Raw genomic sequence first — 17,313 nt, 5'->3', positions numbered from 1 at the left:
ACCCTGAGGTGGCGGTTGAACTACCGATGTTTGCGCTGAGAAGTCGGAGGGCTTGCGGCGAGTGTAAAACAGCGGAGGCGATGAGAATATTGGCGATAGGACGCTGGGGTAGAGTCCTGCACCACGTGAAACCCGGCGGGGCTGCGGGGTGGGGGTGGGGGAGGCTGTTGCCCATAAGACGACTGGAAAGTGTTGCGGACAGAATGAAAGCCGACGAGGAGACGGGAGGCTGTGGGGCAACGGGGGCGGCGCGGCGCTCGCTTTAGATGCGGCGGTGGCTGAGATTATTCGCTGTCGGACGATGGGCGGGCTTGGTGCTCAAAGTGAAGCACAGCGGAAGCGGGGAGACCATCGTCTATGGGGTGATGGGAGGGAGTTTCTCATACAAGGGAGCCCTGCTTGGCTTTGAGACGCTGAGTCCGCGTTGCGGACAAAGTGAAACGTGACGGTGGCGAAAAACTACTGGTGGTGGTGGGACGATTGGACAGCTTTGCGACAGAGTTAAACCCGACGGAGCGATGAGACTACCCGACGACGAATGAGTGTGGTCCACACAGGGGAACCTGGACGTGGCGATAATAGAATATTTTCATAATAAAATATACTTATTTTAAATGAAATATTTCACTTTTCCAATTTTATAATAAATTTATAGAAGGTATTTTAAATCTTAAGCATAGAATATTAAAGTATATTTGTATATAGCTGTAGCAATTTGTTAAACTTTATTAAAACTATATTTCTGTGTACCAAAACAAGTATTTAATATCGTTTTACTTTTCTATCTTTTACGAATATAAACTTAATATTTTCAAGATGACTTTTCCCTTATTTTTAATTGCGTGAATTAGCATGTTTGACAGTTTCTAACGACCCCCAAGACAGTCTTAAGTAATTTTTGACTCATGTTCCTGAAACCTCTTTGTGAGGACTACGTTGTTGGAAATAAGGGGTTGGAGTGTACAAGCAACTGAGGACATTTAGAAGGTCCGAATTTTTCATTTACTTTAGTAAGAATTTTATAAGTTAAGTGGAATTTGCCCAGATTTTGTTGGCATAAAGAAGGCTTACATTGTAAGACTCTCACATGTAAAGTGGTGTACATTTTCCCCGAAGTGAAAAAAAGAAAAGGCAACCCCCCCCCCCCCCCCGCCCACATCATATAGAGGGGCCCTACAGCATGAGCTGTCTGGTACATTTAAAGAAGTGACCCAGAGAAGCGCAGGTAGACTGTATGGGTACATGGAGGGCATGCATAGAACTTGGACATTCCCCACGGCTTCCTTGTATTTTAAATGCCTCAAAGGCAGGGCCAGAAACTCTACTGCTCTGCAGGCTTGTTTTGCAATGAATGTCTCCAAGGTGCTCTGCAATTTTTAATGTGTGTTGTCACATAAATCAAGTTGAGATTGAAACCGCCACGTTGACTTTTGTTTCATAAATAATTTATTTCTCACATAAAAGTTTAAATAAATGAATAACGCATAAATCAATTTAAAAATAGCTTAGTCTTTAATGTCCATTGAAATCCAGTGCATTGCACTGTCAGTTACTTTAAGAGCCTCTGCTGGCTGAAGCATCTCAGCTCAAAGTCACATTGTCCCTTCCCAGAGCCACAGGTGGGAGGTGTTCAGTCACGGAGGGAAGCTGTTAGTCTCATCAGGAAAGAAAAGTTCGTGAGTATTTGCACTCGCACGACTGTCCAGGCACACCTGTTGTACTCCTTGGACTCCAGGTACTGCACGAGGTTGAAGTAATACTTCTTCAGGTGAAGAACGGTTGTGTCCCCCATGGTGAAGTTTTGCTCCTGCATTATTTCCTTCTGGATTGGCTGCAGACGATTCATCTGCCCATAGAGTTCCACAAGGAGGTCCTCAATGATGGTCTCAGACCAGCCAGTGCTGGAGAAGTCTCTGGTGAGAATATTGAAGATCTGCTGGAGCATCTCATAGATGACCAATATGGCATCTTCCTTCCGGAACTGCTGTGCTTGGTTCATCTCCTCAGGGACCTGGAAGTCCATCCTGGCCTCGAGGCAATGTTGAGGCGTTGAATGTAACTGCCCCAGGAGTTTCTGACACACCTCAGCGCTCCGCCTTTGCTGGAATCGGAGCAAGCTGTAGCTCCTGGAAAGAGCTGTGGTGGAGAAACACAGCAGGAGAACCATCGGGAGGAGGCACCGGTAGGTCATGATGAAAACAGGCACAGGGCTGCCCGTTCTGCTAGTAGATGCTGACGCTGAGTCTTCAAGGGCTTGCAGAGTGAATGGCCTTCCTCCTTGAGTGTGGGCTACTTATATAGGATGGCCCTCGGAGAGGAATTTCCCACTTTCAGTTCTCCCTTTCAGTTTTCCTTTGTCATTTAAATTATTCGTTGCCTCTATAACTTTGGCAGAAAGTGAAGAGGAACTAAATAGCCTCTTTATGCAAGAGGAGAGTGAAAAAGTTGGCTTCAAGCTCAACTTTCCGAGAACAAAGATCATGACATCATCCCTCCATGCCAAATATATGGGGAAACAGTTGCAACAATGTCCGACTCTATTTTGGGGGCTCCAAAATCACTGCAGATGGTGATTGCAGCCATAAGATTAAAAGACGCTTACTCCTTGGAAGGAAAGTTATGACCAACCTATCCCGCGGTGGCTAGGAGACGGTTGCTGTGGGATGATGGGAGAGCGCTCGGCACAAAGTGGAGCACAGTGGCCGCGATGAGACGACTGGCTTTACCGGGATTGGGGGGCGGAGTGGGGGCCGGGATGGACGGTCGAATCCCGCGGTGGATCCGACACTCTTCGCTGTGGGACTATGGGAGGGAGTTCGGAACAAAATGATACACAGTGGCCGCAATGACAGTATCGCCTATCGCGGGCGATTCCCGCGGTGTCCATGAGGCTATTTGCTGTTGAGGTCAAATATACACCCGGCGGTGGGGATGAGACCTTGGGTGATCTGAGCATGGTGATCTGAGCAGTTTGAAGAAAAGTGAACCACCGCGGTGGCGATGGGACTATTGGCGATGGGTAGGCAGGACAGCAATGATGTGCACAAAGGGGAAACCGGCGGCGGCAGTGAGCCTCTAGGCGATGGGACCACGGGCGGACGTTGGGCATAAAGGGGAAACTGGTGGTGGCTTTGAGAAGAGTGGACGAACGCGTTGCGGACAAAGTGAAAGCCAGCATCGGCGATGAGACGCTGTCTCATCGTATAGACGTATCGGCACAGACGGTGTCTACCGGGACTGTGCGAGGGCGTTGCTCAGGTTGGGGAGCCTGGAGCTGGCCAGGAGACTATTCCCGATGGCACGATGGGACGGCGTTCTGCACAAAGTGAAACAGGACGGTGGGATGAGCCCTTGGGCGATGTCCTTGGAGTTGAAGTGCAACACCGCTTTGCCGATGAGCCTATCTATCGGCGCTGGGACCATGGGAGGTCGTTGGGCAAAAAGGGGAAGTCGGCGGTGGCTAGAAGTCTTGGTTTCCAGAGGATAGATTGCGTTGCGGACAAAACGAAAGCCAGCACCGGCGTTGAGATAGACAGCTTGGAGACTACTGGCTTTGGGACGATGCCTACTGGCGGTGAGACCTTGTCGGAACGTTGCAGACGGAAGAGAACCCGGCGGTGGCTAGCAGAGTATTGCCTAGGGCACGATGGGAAGGCGTTGCGAACGGAGTGCACTTCAGCCCTGCAGTAGGGATGAGACCGGACAAACGGGGACCCTGAGGTGGCGGTTGAACTACCGATGTTTGCGCTGAGAAGTCGGAGGGCTTGCGGCGAGTGTAAAACAGCGGAGGCGATGAGAATATTGGCGATAGGACGCTGGGGTAGAGTCCTGCACCACGTGAAACCCGGCGGGGCTGCGGGGTGGGGGTGGGGGAGGCTGTTGCCCATAAGACGACTGGAAAGTGTTGCGGACAGAATGAAAGCCGACGAGGAGACGGGAGGCTGTGGGGCAACGGGGGCGGCGCGGCGCTCGCTTTAGATGCGGCGGTGGCTGAGATTATTCGCTGTCGGACGATGGGCGGGCTTGGTGCTCAAAGTGAAGCACAGCGGAAGCGGGGAGACCATCGTCTATGGGGTGATGGGAGGGAGTTTCTCATACAAGGGAGCCCTGCTTGGCTTTGAGACGCTGAGTCCGCGTTGCGGACAAAGTGAAACGTGACGGTGGCGAAAAACTACTGGTGGTGGTGGGACGATTGGACAGCTTTGCGACAGAGTTAAACCCGACGGAGCGATGAGACTACCCGACGACGAATGAGTGTGGTCCACACAGGGGAACCTGGACGTGGCGATAATAGAATATTTTCATAATAAAATATACTTATTTTAAATGAAATATTTCACTTTTCCAATTTTATAATAAATTTATAGAAGGTATTTTAAATCTTAAGCATAGAATATTAAAGTATATTTGTATATAGCTGTAGCAATTTGTTAAACTTTATTAAAACTATATTTCTGTGTACCAAAACAAGTATTTAATATCGTTTTACTTTTCTATCTTTTACGAATATAAACTTAATATTTTCAAGATGACTTTTCCCTTATTTTTAATTGCGTGAATTAGCATGTTTGACAGTTTCTAACGACCCCCAAGACAGTCTTAAGTAATTTTTGACTCATGTTCCTGAAACCTCTTTGTGAGGACTACGTTGTTGGAAATAAGGGGTTGGAGTGTACAAGCAACTGAGGACATTTAGAAGGTCCGAATTTTTCATTTACTTTAGTAAGAATTTTATAAGTTAAGTGGAATTTGCCCAGATTTTGTTGGCATAAAGAAGGCTTACATTGTAAGACTCTCACATGTAAAGTGGTGTACATTTTCCCCGAAGTGAAAAAAAGAAAAGGCAACCCCCCCCCCCCCCGCCCCACATCATATAGAGGGGCCCTACAGCATGAGCTGTCTGGTACATTTAAAGAAGTGACCCAGAGAAGCGCAGGTAGACTGTATGGGTACATGGAGGGCATGCATAGAACTTGGACATTCCCCACGGCTTCCTTGTATTTTAAATGCCTCAAAGGCAGGGCCAGAAACTCTACTGCTCTGCAGGCTTGTTTTGCAATGAATGTCTCCAAGGTGCTCTGCAATTTTTAATGTGTGTTGTCACATAAATCAAGTTGAGATTGAAACCGCCACGTTGACTTTTGTTTCATAAATAATTTATTTCTCACATAAAAGTTTAAATAAATGAATAACGCATAAATCAATTTAAAAATAGCTTAGTCTTTAATGTCCATTGAAATCCAGTGCATTGCACTGTCAGTTACTTTAAGAGCCTCTGCTGGCTGAAGCATCTCAGCTCAAAGTCACATTGTCCCTTCCCAGAGCCACAGGTGGGAGGTGTTCAGTCACGGAGGGAAGCTGTTAGTCTCATCAGGAAAGAAAAGTTCGTGAGTATTTGCACTCGCACGACTGTCCAGGCACACCTGTTGTACTCCTTGGACTCCAGGTACTGCACGAGGTTGAAGTAATACTTCTTCAGGTGAAGAACGGTTGTGTCCCCCATGGTGAAGTTTTGCTCCTGCATTATTTCCTTCTGGATTGGCTGCAGACGATTCATCTGCCCATAGAGTTCCACAAGGAGGTCCTCAATGATGGTCTCAGACCAGCCAGTGCTGGAGAAGTCTCTGGTGAGAATATTGAAGATCTGCTGGAGCATCTCATAGATGACCAATATGGCATCTTCCTTCCGGAACTGCTGTGCTTGGTTCATCTCCTCAGGGACCTGGAAGTCCATCCTGGCCTCGAGGCAATGTTGAGGCGTTGAATGTAACTGCCCCAGGAGTTTCTGACACACCTCAGCGCTCCGCCTTTGCTGGAATCGGAGCAAGCTGTAGCTCCTGGAAAGAGCTGTGGTGGAGAAACACAGCAGGAGAACCATCGGGAGGAGGCACCGGTAGGTCATGATGAAAACAGGCACAGGGCTGCCCGTTCTGCTAGTAGATGCTGACGCTGAGTCTTCAAGGGCTTGCAGAGTGAATGGCCTTCCTCCTTGAGTGTGGGCTACTTATATAGGATGGCCCTCGGAGAGGAATTTCCCACTTTCAGTTCTCCCTTTCAGTTTTCCTTTGTCATTTAAATTATTCGTTGCCTCTATAACTTTGGCAGAAAGTGAAGAGGAACTAAATAGCCTCTTTATGCAAGAGGAGAGTGAAAAAGTTGGCTTCAAGCTCAACTTTCCGAGAACAAAGATCATGACATCATCCCTCCATGCCAAATATATGGGGAAACAGTTGCAACAATGTCCGACTCTATTTTGGGGGGCTCCAAAATCACTGCAGATGGTGATTGCAGCCATAAGATTAAAAGACGCTTACTCCTTGGAAGGAAAGTTATGACCAACCTATCCCGCGGTGGCTAGGAGACGGTTGCTGTGGGATGATGGGAGAGCGCTCGGCACAAAGTGGAGCACAGTGGCCGCGATGAGACGACTGGCTTTACCGGGATTGGGGGGCGGAGTGGGGGCCGGGATGGACGGTCGAATCCCGCGGTGGATCCGACACTCTTCGCTGTGGGACTATGGGAGGGAGTTCGGAACAAAATGATACACAGTGGCCGCAATGACAGTATCGCCTATCGCGGGCGATTCCCGCGGTGTCCATGAGGCTATTTGCTGTTGAGGTCAAATATACACCCGGCGGTGGGGATGAGACCTTGGGTGATCTGAGCATGGTGATCTGAGCAGTTTGAAGAAAAGTGAACCACCGCGGTGGCGATGGGACTATTGGCGATGGGTAGGCAGGACAGCAATGATGTGCACAAAGGGGAAACCGGCGGCGGCAGTGAGCCTCTAGGCGATGGGACCACGGGCGGACGTTGGGCATAAAGGGGAAACTGGTGGTGGCTTTGAGAAGAGTGGACGAACGCGTTGCGGACAAAGTGAAAGCCAGCATCGGCGATGAGACGCTGTCTCATCGTATAGACGTATCGGCACAGACGGTGTCTACCGGGACTGTGCGAGGGCGTTGCTCAGGTTGGGGAGCCTGGAGCTGGCCAGGAGACTATTCCCGATGGCACGATGGGACGGCGTTCTGCACAAAGTGAAACAGGACGGTGGGATGAGCCCTTGGGCGATGTCCTTGGAGTTGAAGTGCAACACCGCTTTGCCGATGAGCCTATCTATCGGCGCTGGGACCATGGGAGGTCGTTGGGCAAAAAGGGGAAGTCGGCGGTGGCTAGAAGTCTTGGTTTCCAGAGGATAGATTGCGTTGCGGACAAAACGAAAGCCAGCACCGGCGTTGAGATAGACAGCTTGGAGACTACTGGCTTTGGGACGATGCCTACTGGCGGTGAGACCTTGTCGGAACGTTGCAGACGGAAGAGAACCCGGCGGTGGCTAGCAGAGTATTGCCTAGGGCACGATGGGAAGGCGTTGCGAACGGAGTGCACTTCAGCCCTGCAGTAGGGATGAGACCGGACAAACGGGGACCCTGAGGTGGCGGTTGAACTACCGATGTTTGCGCTGAGAAGTCGGAGGGCTTGCGGCGAGTGTAAAACAGCGGAGGCGATGAGAATATTGGCGATAGGACGCTGGGGTAGAGTCCTGCACCACGTGAAACCCGGCGGGGCTGCGGGGTGGGGGTGGGGGAGGCTGTTGCCCATAAGACGACTGGAAAGTGTTGCGGACAGAATGAAAGCCGACGAGGAGACGGGAGGCTGTGGGGCAACGGGGGCGGCGCGGCGCTCGCTTTAGATGCGGCGGTGGCTGAGATTATTCGCTGTCGGACGATGGGCGGGCTTGGTGCTCAAAGTGAAGCACAGCGGAAGCGGGGAGACCATCGTCTATGGGGTGATGGGAGGGAGTTTCTCATACAAGGGAGCCCTGCTTGGCTTTGAGACGCTGAGTCCGCGTTGCGGACAAAGTGAAACGTGACGGTGGCGAAAAACTACTGGTGGTGGTGGGACGATTGGACAGCTTTGCGACAGAGTTAAACCCGACGGAGCGATGAGACTACCCGACGACGAATGAGTGTGGTCCACACAGGGGAACCTGGACGTGGCGATAATAGAATATTTTCATAATAAAATATACTTATTTTAAATGAAATATTTCACTTTTCCAATTTTATAATAAATTTATAGAAGGTATTTTAAATCTTAAGCATAGAATATTAAAGTATATTTGTATATAGCTGTAGCAATTTGTTAAACTTTATTAAAACTATATTTCTGTGTACCAAAACAAGTATTTAATATCGTTTTACTTTTCTATCTTTTACGAATATAAACTTAATATTTTCAAGATGACTTTTCCCTTATTTTTAATTGCGTGAATTAGCATGTTTGACAGTTTCTAACGACCCCCAAGACAGTCTTAAGTAATTTTTGACTCATGTTCCTGAAACCTCTTTGTGAGGACTACGTTGTTGGAAATAAGGGGTTGGAGTGTACAAGCAACTGAGGACATTTAGAAGGTCCGAATTTTTCATTTACTTTAGTAAGAATTTTATAAGTTAAGTGGAATTTGCCCAGATTTTGTTGGCATAAAGAAGGCTTACATTGTAAGACTCTCACATGTAAAGTGGTGTACATTTTCCCCGAAGTGAAAAAAAGAAAAGGCAACCCCCCCCCCCCCCGCCCCACATCATATAGAGGGGCCCTACAGCATGAGCTGTCTGGTACATTTAAAGAAGTGACCCAGAGAAGCGCAGGTAGACTGTATGGGTACATGGAGGGCATGCATAGAACTTGGACATTCCCCACGGCTTCCTTGTATTTTAAATGCCTCAAAGGCAGGGCCAGAAACTCTACTGCTCTGCAGGCTTGTTTTGCAATGAATGTCTCCAAGGTGCTCTGCAATTTTTAATGTGTGTTGTCACATAAATCAAGTTGAGATTGAAACCGCCACGTTGACTTTTGTTTCATAAATAATTTATTTCTCACATAAAAGTTTAAATAAATGAATAACGCATAAATCAATTTAAAAATAGCTTAGTCTTTAATGTCCATTGAAATCCAGTGCATTGCACTGTCAGTTACTTTAAGAGCCTCTGCTGGCTGAAGCATCTCAGCTCAAAGTCACATTGTCCCTTCCCAGAGCCACAGGTGGGAGGTGTTCAGTCACGGAGGGAAGCTGTTAGTCTCATCAGGAAAGAAAAGTTCGTGAGTATTTGCACTCGCACGACTGTCCAGGCACACCTGTTGTACTCCTTGGACTCCAGGTACTGCACGAGGTTGAAGTAATACTTCTTCAGGTGAAGAACGGTTGTGTCCCCCATGGTGAAGTTTTGCTCCTGCATTATTTCCTTCTGGATTGGCTGCAGACGATTCATCTGCCCATAGAGTTCCACAAGGAGGTCCTCAATGATGGTCTCAGACCAGCCAGTGCTGGAGAAGTCTCTGGTGAGAATATTGAAGATCTGCTGGAGCATCTCATAGATGACCAATATGGCATCTTCCTTCCGGAACTGCTGTGCTTGGTTCATCTCCTCAGGGACCTGGAAGTCCATCCTGGCCTCGAGGCAATGTTGAGGCGTTGAATGTAACTGCCCCAGGAGTTTCTGACACACCTCAGCGCTCCGCCTTTGCTGGAATCGGAGCAAGCTGTAGCTCCTGGAAAGAGCTGTGGTGGAGAAACACAGCAGGAGAACCATCGGGAGGAGGCACCGGTAGGTCATGATGAAAACAGGCACAGGGCTGCCCGTTCTGCTAGTAGATGCTGACGCTGAGTCTTCAAGGGCTTGCAGAGTGAATGGCCTTCCTCCTTGAGTGTGGGCTACTTATATAGGATGGCCCTCGGAGAGGAATTTCCCACTTTCAGTTCTCCCTTTCAGTTTTCCTTTGTCATTTAAATTATTCGTTGCCTCTATAACTTTGGCAGAAAGTGAAGAGGAACTAAATAGCCTCTTTATGCAAGAGGAGAGTGAAAAAGTTGGCTTCAAGCTCAACTTTCCGAGAACAAAGATCATGACATCATCCCTCCATGCCAAATATATGGGGAAACAGTTGCAACAATGTCCGACTCTATTTTGGGGGGCTCCAAAATCACTGCAGATGGTGATTGCAGCCATAAGATTAAAAGACGCTTACTCCTTGGAAGGAAAGTTATGACCAACCTATCCCGCGGTGGCTAGGAGACGGTTGCTGTGGGATGATGGGAGAGCGCTCGGCACAAAGTGGAGCACAGTGGCCGCGATGAGACGACTGGCTTTACCGGGATTGGGGGGCGGAGTGGGGGCCGGGATGGACGGTCGAATCCCGCGGTGGATCCGACACTCTTCGCTGTGGGACTATGGGAGGGAGTTCGGAACAAAATGATACACAGTGGCCGCAATGACAGTATCGCCTATCGCGGGCGATTCCCGCGGTGTCCATGAGGCTATTTGCTGTTGAGGTCAAATATACACCCGGCGGTGGGGATGAGACCTTGGGTGATCTGAGCATGGTGATCTGAGCAGTTTGAAGAAAAGTGAACCACCGCGGTGGCGATGGGACTATTGGCGATGGGTAGGCAGGACAGCAATGATGTGCACAAAGGGGAAACCGGCGGCCGGCAGTGAGCCTCTAGGCGATGGGACCACGGGCGGACGTTGGGCATAAAGGGGAAACTGGTGGTGGCTTTGAGAAGAGTGGACGAACGCGTTGCGGACAAAGTGAAAGCCAGCATCGGCGATGAGACGCTGTCTCATCGTATAGACGTATCGGCACAGACGGTGTCTACCGGGACTGTGCGAGGGCGTTGCTCAGGTTGGGGAGCCTGGAGCTGGCCAGGAGACTATTCCCGATGGCACGATGGGACGGCGTTCTGCACAAAGTGAAACAGGACGGTGGGATGAGCCCTTGGGCGATGTCCTTGGAGTTGAAGTGCAACACCGCTTTGCCGATGAGCCTATCTATCGGCGCTGGGACCATGGGAGGTCGTTGGGCAAAAAGGGGAAGTCGGCGGTGGCTAGAAGTCTTGGTTTCCAGAGGATAGATTGCGTTGCGGACAAAACGAAAGCCAGCACCGGCGTTGAGATAGACAGCTTGGAGACTACTGGCTTTGGGACGATGCCTACTGGCGGTGAGACCTTGTCGGAACGTTGCAGACGGAAGAGAACCCGGCGGTGGCTAGCAGAGTATTGCCTAGGGCACGATGGGAAGGCGTTGCGAACGGAGTGCACTTCAGCCCTGCAGTAGGGATGAGACCGGACAAACGGGGACCCTGAGGTGGCGGTTGAACTACCGATGTTTGCGCTGAGAAGTCGGAGGGCTTGCGGCGAGTGTAAAACAGCGGAGGCGATGAGAATATTGGCGATAGGACGCTGGGGTAGAGTCCTGCACCACGTGAAACCCGGCGGGGCTGCGGGGTGGGGGTGGGGGAGGCTGTTGCCCATAAGACGACTGGAAAGTGTTGCGGACAGAATGAAAGCCGACGAGGAGACGGGAGGCTGTGGGGCAACGGGGGCGGCGCGGCGCTCGCTTTAGATGCGGCGGTGGCTGAGATTATTCGCTGTCGGACGATGGGCGGGCTTGGTGCTCAAAGTGAAGCACAGCGGAAGCGGGGAGACCATCGTCCTATGGGTGATGGAGGGAGTTTCTCATACAAGGGAGCCCTGCTTGGCTTTGAGACGCTGAGTCCGCGTTGCGGACAAAGTGAAACGTGACGGTGGCGAAAAACTACTGGTGGTGGTGGGACGATTGGACAGCTTTGCGACAGAGTTAAACCCGACGGAGCGATGAGACTACCCGACGACGAATGAGTGTGGTCCACACAGGGGAACCTGGACGTGGCGATAATAGAATATTTTCATAATAAAATATACTTATTTTAAATGAAATATTTCACTTTTCCAATTTTATAATAAATTTATAGAAGGTATTTTAAATCTTAAGCATAGAATATTAAAGTATATTTGTATATAGCTGTAGCAATTTGTTAAACTTTATTAAAACTATATTTCTGTGTACCAAAACAAGTATTTAATATCGTTTTACTTTTCTATCTTTTACGAATATAAACTTAATATTTTCAAGATGACTTTTCCCTTATTTTTAATTGCGTGAATTAGCATGTTTTGACAGTTTCTAACGACCCCCAAGACAGTCTTAAGTAATTTTTGACTCATGTTCCTGAAACCTCTTTGTGAGGACTACGTTGTTGGAAATAAGGGGTTGGAGTGTACAAGCAACTGAGGACATTTAGAAGGTCCGAATTTTTCATTTACTTTAGTAAGAATTTTATAAGTTAAGTGGAATTTGCCCAGATTTTGTTGGCATAAAGAAGGCTTACATTGTAAGACTCTCACATGTAAAGTGGTGTACATTTTCCCCGAAGTGAAAAAAAGAAAAGGCAACCCCCCCCCCCCCCGCCCCACATCATATAGAGGGGCCCTACAGCATGAGCTGTCTGGTACATTTAAAGAAGTGACCCAGAGAAGCGCAGGTAGACTGTATGGGTACATGGAGGGCATGCATAGAACTTGGACATTCCCACGGCTTCCTTGTATTTTAAATGCCTCAAAGGCAGGGCCAGAAACTCTACTGCTCTGCAGGCTTGTTTTGCAATGAATGTCTCCAAGGTGCTCTGCAATTTTTAATGTGTGTTGTCACATAAATCAAGTTGAGATGAAACCGCCACGTTGACTTTTGTTTCATAAATAATTTATTTCTCACATAAAAGTTTAAATAAATGAATAACGCATAAATCAATTTAAAAATAGCTTAGTCTTTAATGTCCATTGAAATCCAGTGCATTGCACTGTCAGTTACTTTAAGAGCCTCTGCTGGCTGAAGCATCTCAGCTCAAAGTCACATTGTCCCTTCCCAGAGCCACAGGTGGGAGGTGTTCAGTCACGGAGGGAAGCTGTTAGTCTCATCAGGAAAGAAAAGTTCGTGAGTATTTGCACTCGCACGACTGTCCAGGCACACACCTGTTGTACTCCTTGGACTCCAGGTACTGCACGAGGTTGAAGTAATACTTCTTCAGGTGAAGAACGGTTGTGTCCCCCATGGTGAAGTTTTGCTCCTGCATTATTTCCTTCTGGATTGGCTGCAGACGATTCATCTGCCCATAGAGTTCCACAAGGAGGTCCTCAACTGATGGTCTCAGACCAGCCAGTGCTGGAGAAGTCTCTGGTGAGAATATTGAAGATCTGCTGGAGCATCTCATAGATGACCAATATGGCCATCTTCCTTCCGGAACTGCTGTGCTTGGTTCATCTCCTCAGGGACCTGGAAGTCCATCCTGGCCTCGAGGCAATGTTGAGGCGTTGAATGTAACTGCCCCAGGAGTTTCTGACACACCTCAGCGCTCCGCCTTTGCTGGAATCGGAGGCAAGCTGTAGCTCCTGGAAAGAGCTGTGGTGGAGAAACACAGCAGGAGAACCATCGGGAGGAGGCACCGGTAGGTCATGATGAAAAACAGGCACAGGGCTGGCCCGTTCTGCTAGTAGATGCTGACGCTGAGTCTTCAAGGGCTTGCAGAGTGAATGGCCTTCCTCCTTGAGTGTGGGCTACTTATATAGGATGGCCCTCGGAGAGGAATTTCCCACTTTCAGTTCTCCCTTTCAGTTTTCCTTTGTCATTTAAATTATTCGTTGCCTCTATAACTTTGGCAGAAGTGAAGAGGAACTAAATAGCCTCTTTATGCAAGAGGAGAGTGAAAAGTTGGCTTCAAGCTCAACTTTCCGGAGAACAAAGATCATGACATCATCCCTCCATGCCAAATATATAGGGGGAAACAGTTGCAACAATGTCCGACTCTATTTTGGGGGGCTCCAAAATCACTGCAGATGGTGATTGCAGCCATAAGATTAAAGAGACGCTTACTCCTTGGGAAGGAAAGTTATGACAACCTAGTCCCGCGGTGGCTAGGGAGACGGTTGCTGTGGGATGATGGGAGAGCGCTCGGCACAAAGTGGAGCACAGTGGCCGCGATGAGACGACTGGCTTTACCGGGATTGGGGGGGCGGAGTGGGGGCCGGGATGGACGGTCGAATCCCGCGGTGGATCCGACACTCTTCGCCTGTGGGGACTATGGAGGGAGTTCGGAACAAAATGATACACAGTGGCCGCACATGACAGTATCGCCTATCGCGGGCGATTCCCGCGGTGTCCATGAGGCTATTTGCTGTTGAGGTCAAATATACACCCGGCGGTGGGGATGAGACCTTGGGTGATCTGAGCATGGTGATCTGAGCAGTTTGAAGAAAAGTGAACCACCGCGGTGGCGATGGGACTATTGGCGATGGGTAGGCAGGACAGCAATGATGTGCACAAAGGGGAAACCGGCGGCGGCAGTGAGCCTCTAGGCGATGGGACCACGGGCGGACGTTGGGCATAAAGGGGAAACTGGTGGTGGCTTTGAGAAGAGTGGACGAACGCGTTGCGGACAAAGTGAAAGCCAGCATCGGCGATGAGACGCTGTCTCATCGTATAGACGTATCGGCACAGACGGTGTCTACCGGGACTGTGCGAGGGCGTTGCTCAGGTTGGGGAGCCTGGAGCTGGCCAGGAGACTATTCCCGATGGCACGATGGGACGGCGTTCTGCACAAAGTGAAACAGGACGGTGGGATGAGCCCTTGGGCGATGTCCTTGGAGTTGAAGTGCAACACCGCTTTGCCGATGAGCCTATCTATCGGCGCTGGGACCATGGGAGGTCGTTGGGCAAAAAGGGGAAGTCGGCGGTGGCTAGAAGTCTTGGTTTCCAGAGGATAGATTGCGTTGCGGACAAAACGAAAGCCAGCACCGGCGTTGAGATAGACAGCTTGGAGACTACTGGCTTTGGGACGATGCCCTACTGGCGGTGAGACCTTGTCGGAACGTTGCAGACGGAAGAGAACCCGGCGGTGGCTAGCAGAGTATTGCCTAGGGCACGATGGGAAGGCGTTGCGAACGGAGTGCACTTCAGCCCTGCAGTAGGGATGAGACCGGACAAACGGGGACCCTGAGGTGGCGGTTGAACTACCGATGTTTGCGCTGAGAAGTCGGAGGGCTTGCGGCGAGTGTAAAACAGCGGAGGCGATGAGAATATTGGCGATAGGACGCTGGGGTAGAGTCCTGCACCACGTGAAACCCGGCGGGGCTGCGGGGTGGGGTGGGGGAGGCTGTTGCCCATAAGACGACTGGAAAGTGTTGCGGACAGAATGAAAGCCGACGAGGAGACGGGAGGCTGTGGGGCAACGGGGGCGGCGCGGCGCTCGCTTTAGATGCGGCGGTGGCTGAGATTATTCGCTGTCGGACGATGGGCGGGCTTGGTGCTCAAAGTGAAGCACAGCGGAAGCGGGGAGACCATCGTCTATGGGGTGATGGGAGGGAGTTTCTCATACAAGGGAGCCCTGCTTGGCTTTGAGACGCTGAGTCCGCGTTGCGGACAAGTGAAACGTGACGGTGGCGAAAAACTACTGGTGGTGGTGGGACGATTGGACAGCTTTGCGACAGAGTTAAACCCGACGGAGCGATGAGACTACCCGACGACGAATGAGTGTGGTCCACACAGGGGGAACCTGGACGTGGCGATAATAGAATATTTTCATAATAAATATACTTATTTTAAATGAAATATTTCACTTTTCCAATTTTATAATAAATTTATAGAAGGTATTTTAAATCTTAAGCATAGAATATTAAAGTATATTTTGTATATAGCTGTAGCAATTTGTTAACTTTATTAAAACTATATTTCTGTGTACCAAAACAAGTATTTAATATCGTTTTACTTTTCTATCTTTTACGAATATAAACTTAATATTTTCAAGATGACTTTTCCCTTATTTTTAATTGCGTGAATTAGCATGTTTGACAGTTTCTAACGACCCCCCAAGACAGTCTTAAGTAATTTTTGACTCATGTTCCTGAAACCTCTTTGTGAGGACTACGTTGTTGGAAATAAGGGGTTGGAGTGTACAAGCAACTGAGGACATTTAGAAGGTCCCGAATTTTTCATTTACTTTAGTAAGAATTTTATAAGTTAAGTGGAATTTGCCCAGATTTTGTTGGCATAAAGAAGGCTTACATTGTAAGACTCTCACATGTAAAGTGGTGTACATTTTCCCCGAAGTGAAAAAAAGAAAAGGCAAACCCCCCCCCCCCCCCCGCCCACATCATATAGAGGGGCCCTACAGCATGAGCTGTCTGGTACATTTAAAGAAGTGACCCAGAGAAGCGCAGGTAGACTGTATGGGTACATGGAGGGCATGCATAGAACTTGGACATTCCCCACGGCTTCCTTGTATTTTAAATGCCTCAAAGGCAGGGCCAGAAACTCTACTGCTCTGCAGGCTTGTTTTGCAATGAATGTCTCCAAGGTGCTCTGCAATTTTTAATGTGTGTTGTCACATAAATCAAGTTGAGATTGAAACCGCCACGTTGACTTTTGTTTCATAAATAATTTATTTCTCACATAAAAGTTTAAATAAATGAATAACGCATAAATCAATTTAAAAATAGCTTAGTCCTTTAATGTCCATTGAAATCCAGTGCATTGCACTGTCAGTTACTTTAAGAGGCCTCTGCTGGCTGAAGCATCTCAGCTCAAAGTCACATTGTCCCTTCCCAGAGCCACAGGTGGGAGGTGTTCAGTCACGGAGGGAAGCTGTTAGTCTCATCAGGAAAGAAAAGTTCGTGAGTATTTGCACTCGCACGACTGTCCAGGCACACCTGTTGTACTCCTTGGACTCCAGGTACTGCACGAGGTTGAAGTAATACTTCTTCAGGTGAAGAACGGTTGTGTCCCCCATGGTGAAGTTTTGCTCCTGCATTATTTCTTCTGGATTGGCTGCAGACGATTCATCTGCCCATAGAGTTCCACAAGGAGGTCCTCAATGATGGTCTCAGACCAGCCAGTGCTGGAGAAGTCTCTGGTGAGAATATTGAAGATCTGCTGGAGCATCTCATAGATGACCAATATGGCATCTTCCTTCCGGAACTGCTGTGCTTGGTTCATCTCCTCAGGGACCTGGAAGTCCATCCTGGCCTCGAGGCAATGTTGAGGCGTTGAATGTAACTGCCCAGGAGTTTCTGACACACCTCAGCGCTCCGCCTTTGCTGGAATCGGAGCAAGCTGTAGCTCCTGGAAAGAGCTGTGGTGGAGAAACACAGCAGGAGAACCATCGGGAGGAGGCACCGGTAGGTCATGATGAAAACAGGCACAGGGCTGGCCCGTTCTGCTAGTAGATGCTGACGCTGAGTCTTCAAGGGCTTGCAGAGTGAATGGCTTCCTCCTTGAGTGTGGGCTACTTATATAGGATGGCCCTCGGAGAGGAATTTCCCACTTTCAGTTCTCCCTTTCAGTTTTCCTTTGTCAATTTAAATTATTCGTTGCCTCTATAACTTTGGCAGAAAGTGAAGAGGAACTAAATAGCCTCTTATGCAAGAGGAGAGTGAAAAAGTTGGC

At 49.1% G+C, this 17,313-nt stretch overlaps 3 protein-coding genes and 2 pseudogenes across 3 annotated transcripts; all 5 read right to left on the bottom strand.

Moving 5' to 3' along the window:
- Nucleotides 1-1,338: 1,338 nt before the first annotated feature.
- LOC112447877 (interferon beta-3) lies at nt 1,339-2,484 on the bottom strand. The gene has a single exon (XM_024996394.2). It carries the CDS (start codon nt 2,189-2,191, stop codon nt 1,631-1,633), a length of 561 nt encoding a protein of 186 aa, XP_024852162.1. The 5' UTR covers nt 2,192-2,484; the 3' UTR covers nt 1,339-1,630.
- A 2,565-nt stretch (nt 2,485-5,049) lies between these two features.
- LOC100848709 (interferon beta-3) lies at nt 5,050-7,206 on the bottom strand. The gene has a single exon (XM_059889375.1). The coding sequence runs from the start codon at nt 5,900-5,902 to the stop codon at nt 5,342-5,344; it is 561 nt and encodes a 186-aa protein (XP_059745358.1). The 5' UTR covers nt 5,903-7,206; the 3' UTR covers nt 5,050-5,341.
- A 1,847-nt stretch (nt 7,207-9,053) lies between these two features.
- IFNB3 (interferon, beta 3) lies at nt 9,054-9,691 on the bottom strand. Its single transcript, NM_001114297.1, is given in 1 exon segment — nt 9,054-9,691. A coding segment is annotated over 1 exon segment (561 nt). The 5' UTR covers nt 9,615-9,691.
- A 2,928-nt stretch (nt 9,692-12,619) lies between these two features.
- On the bottom strand, nt 12,620-13,330 carry LOC112447876 (interferon beta-3-like; annotated as a pseudogene).
- Nucleotides 13,331-16,444: 3,114 nt separating this feature from the next.
- Nucleotides 16,445-17,054, bottom strand: LOC112447875 (interferon beta-3-like; annotated as a pseudogene).
- Between the last annotated feature and the right edge of the window lie 259 nt (nt 17,055-17,313).

The sequence above is a fragment of the Bos taurus genome, chromosome 8, assembly GCF_002263795.3.
Source record: "Bos taurus isolate L1 Dominette 01449 registration number 42190680 breed Hereford chromosome 8, ARS-UCD2.0, whole genome shotgun sequence".
NCBI classification, from domain to species: Eukaryota; Metazoa; Chordata; class Mammalia; order Artiodactyla; family Bovidae; genus Bos; species Bos taurus.
Note: the sequence above shows the minus strand (reverse complement) of the source record. Positions and strands in the feature narration are given on the sequence as shown.

What these genes read in the sequence shown, in the direction of transcription:
- LOC112447877 (XM_024996394.2), bottom strand. Translation starts at nt 2,191, where the DNA reads ATGACCTACCGGTGCCTCCTCCCGATGGTTCTCCTGCTGTGTTTCTCC.
- LOC100848709 (XM_059889375.1), bottom strand. Translation starts at nt 5,902, where the DNA reads ATGACCTACCGGTGCCTCCTCCCGATGGTTCTCCTGCTGTGTTTCTCC.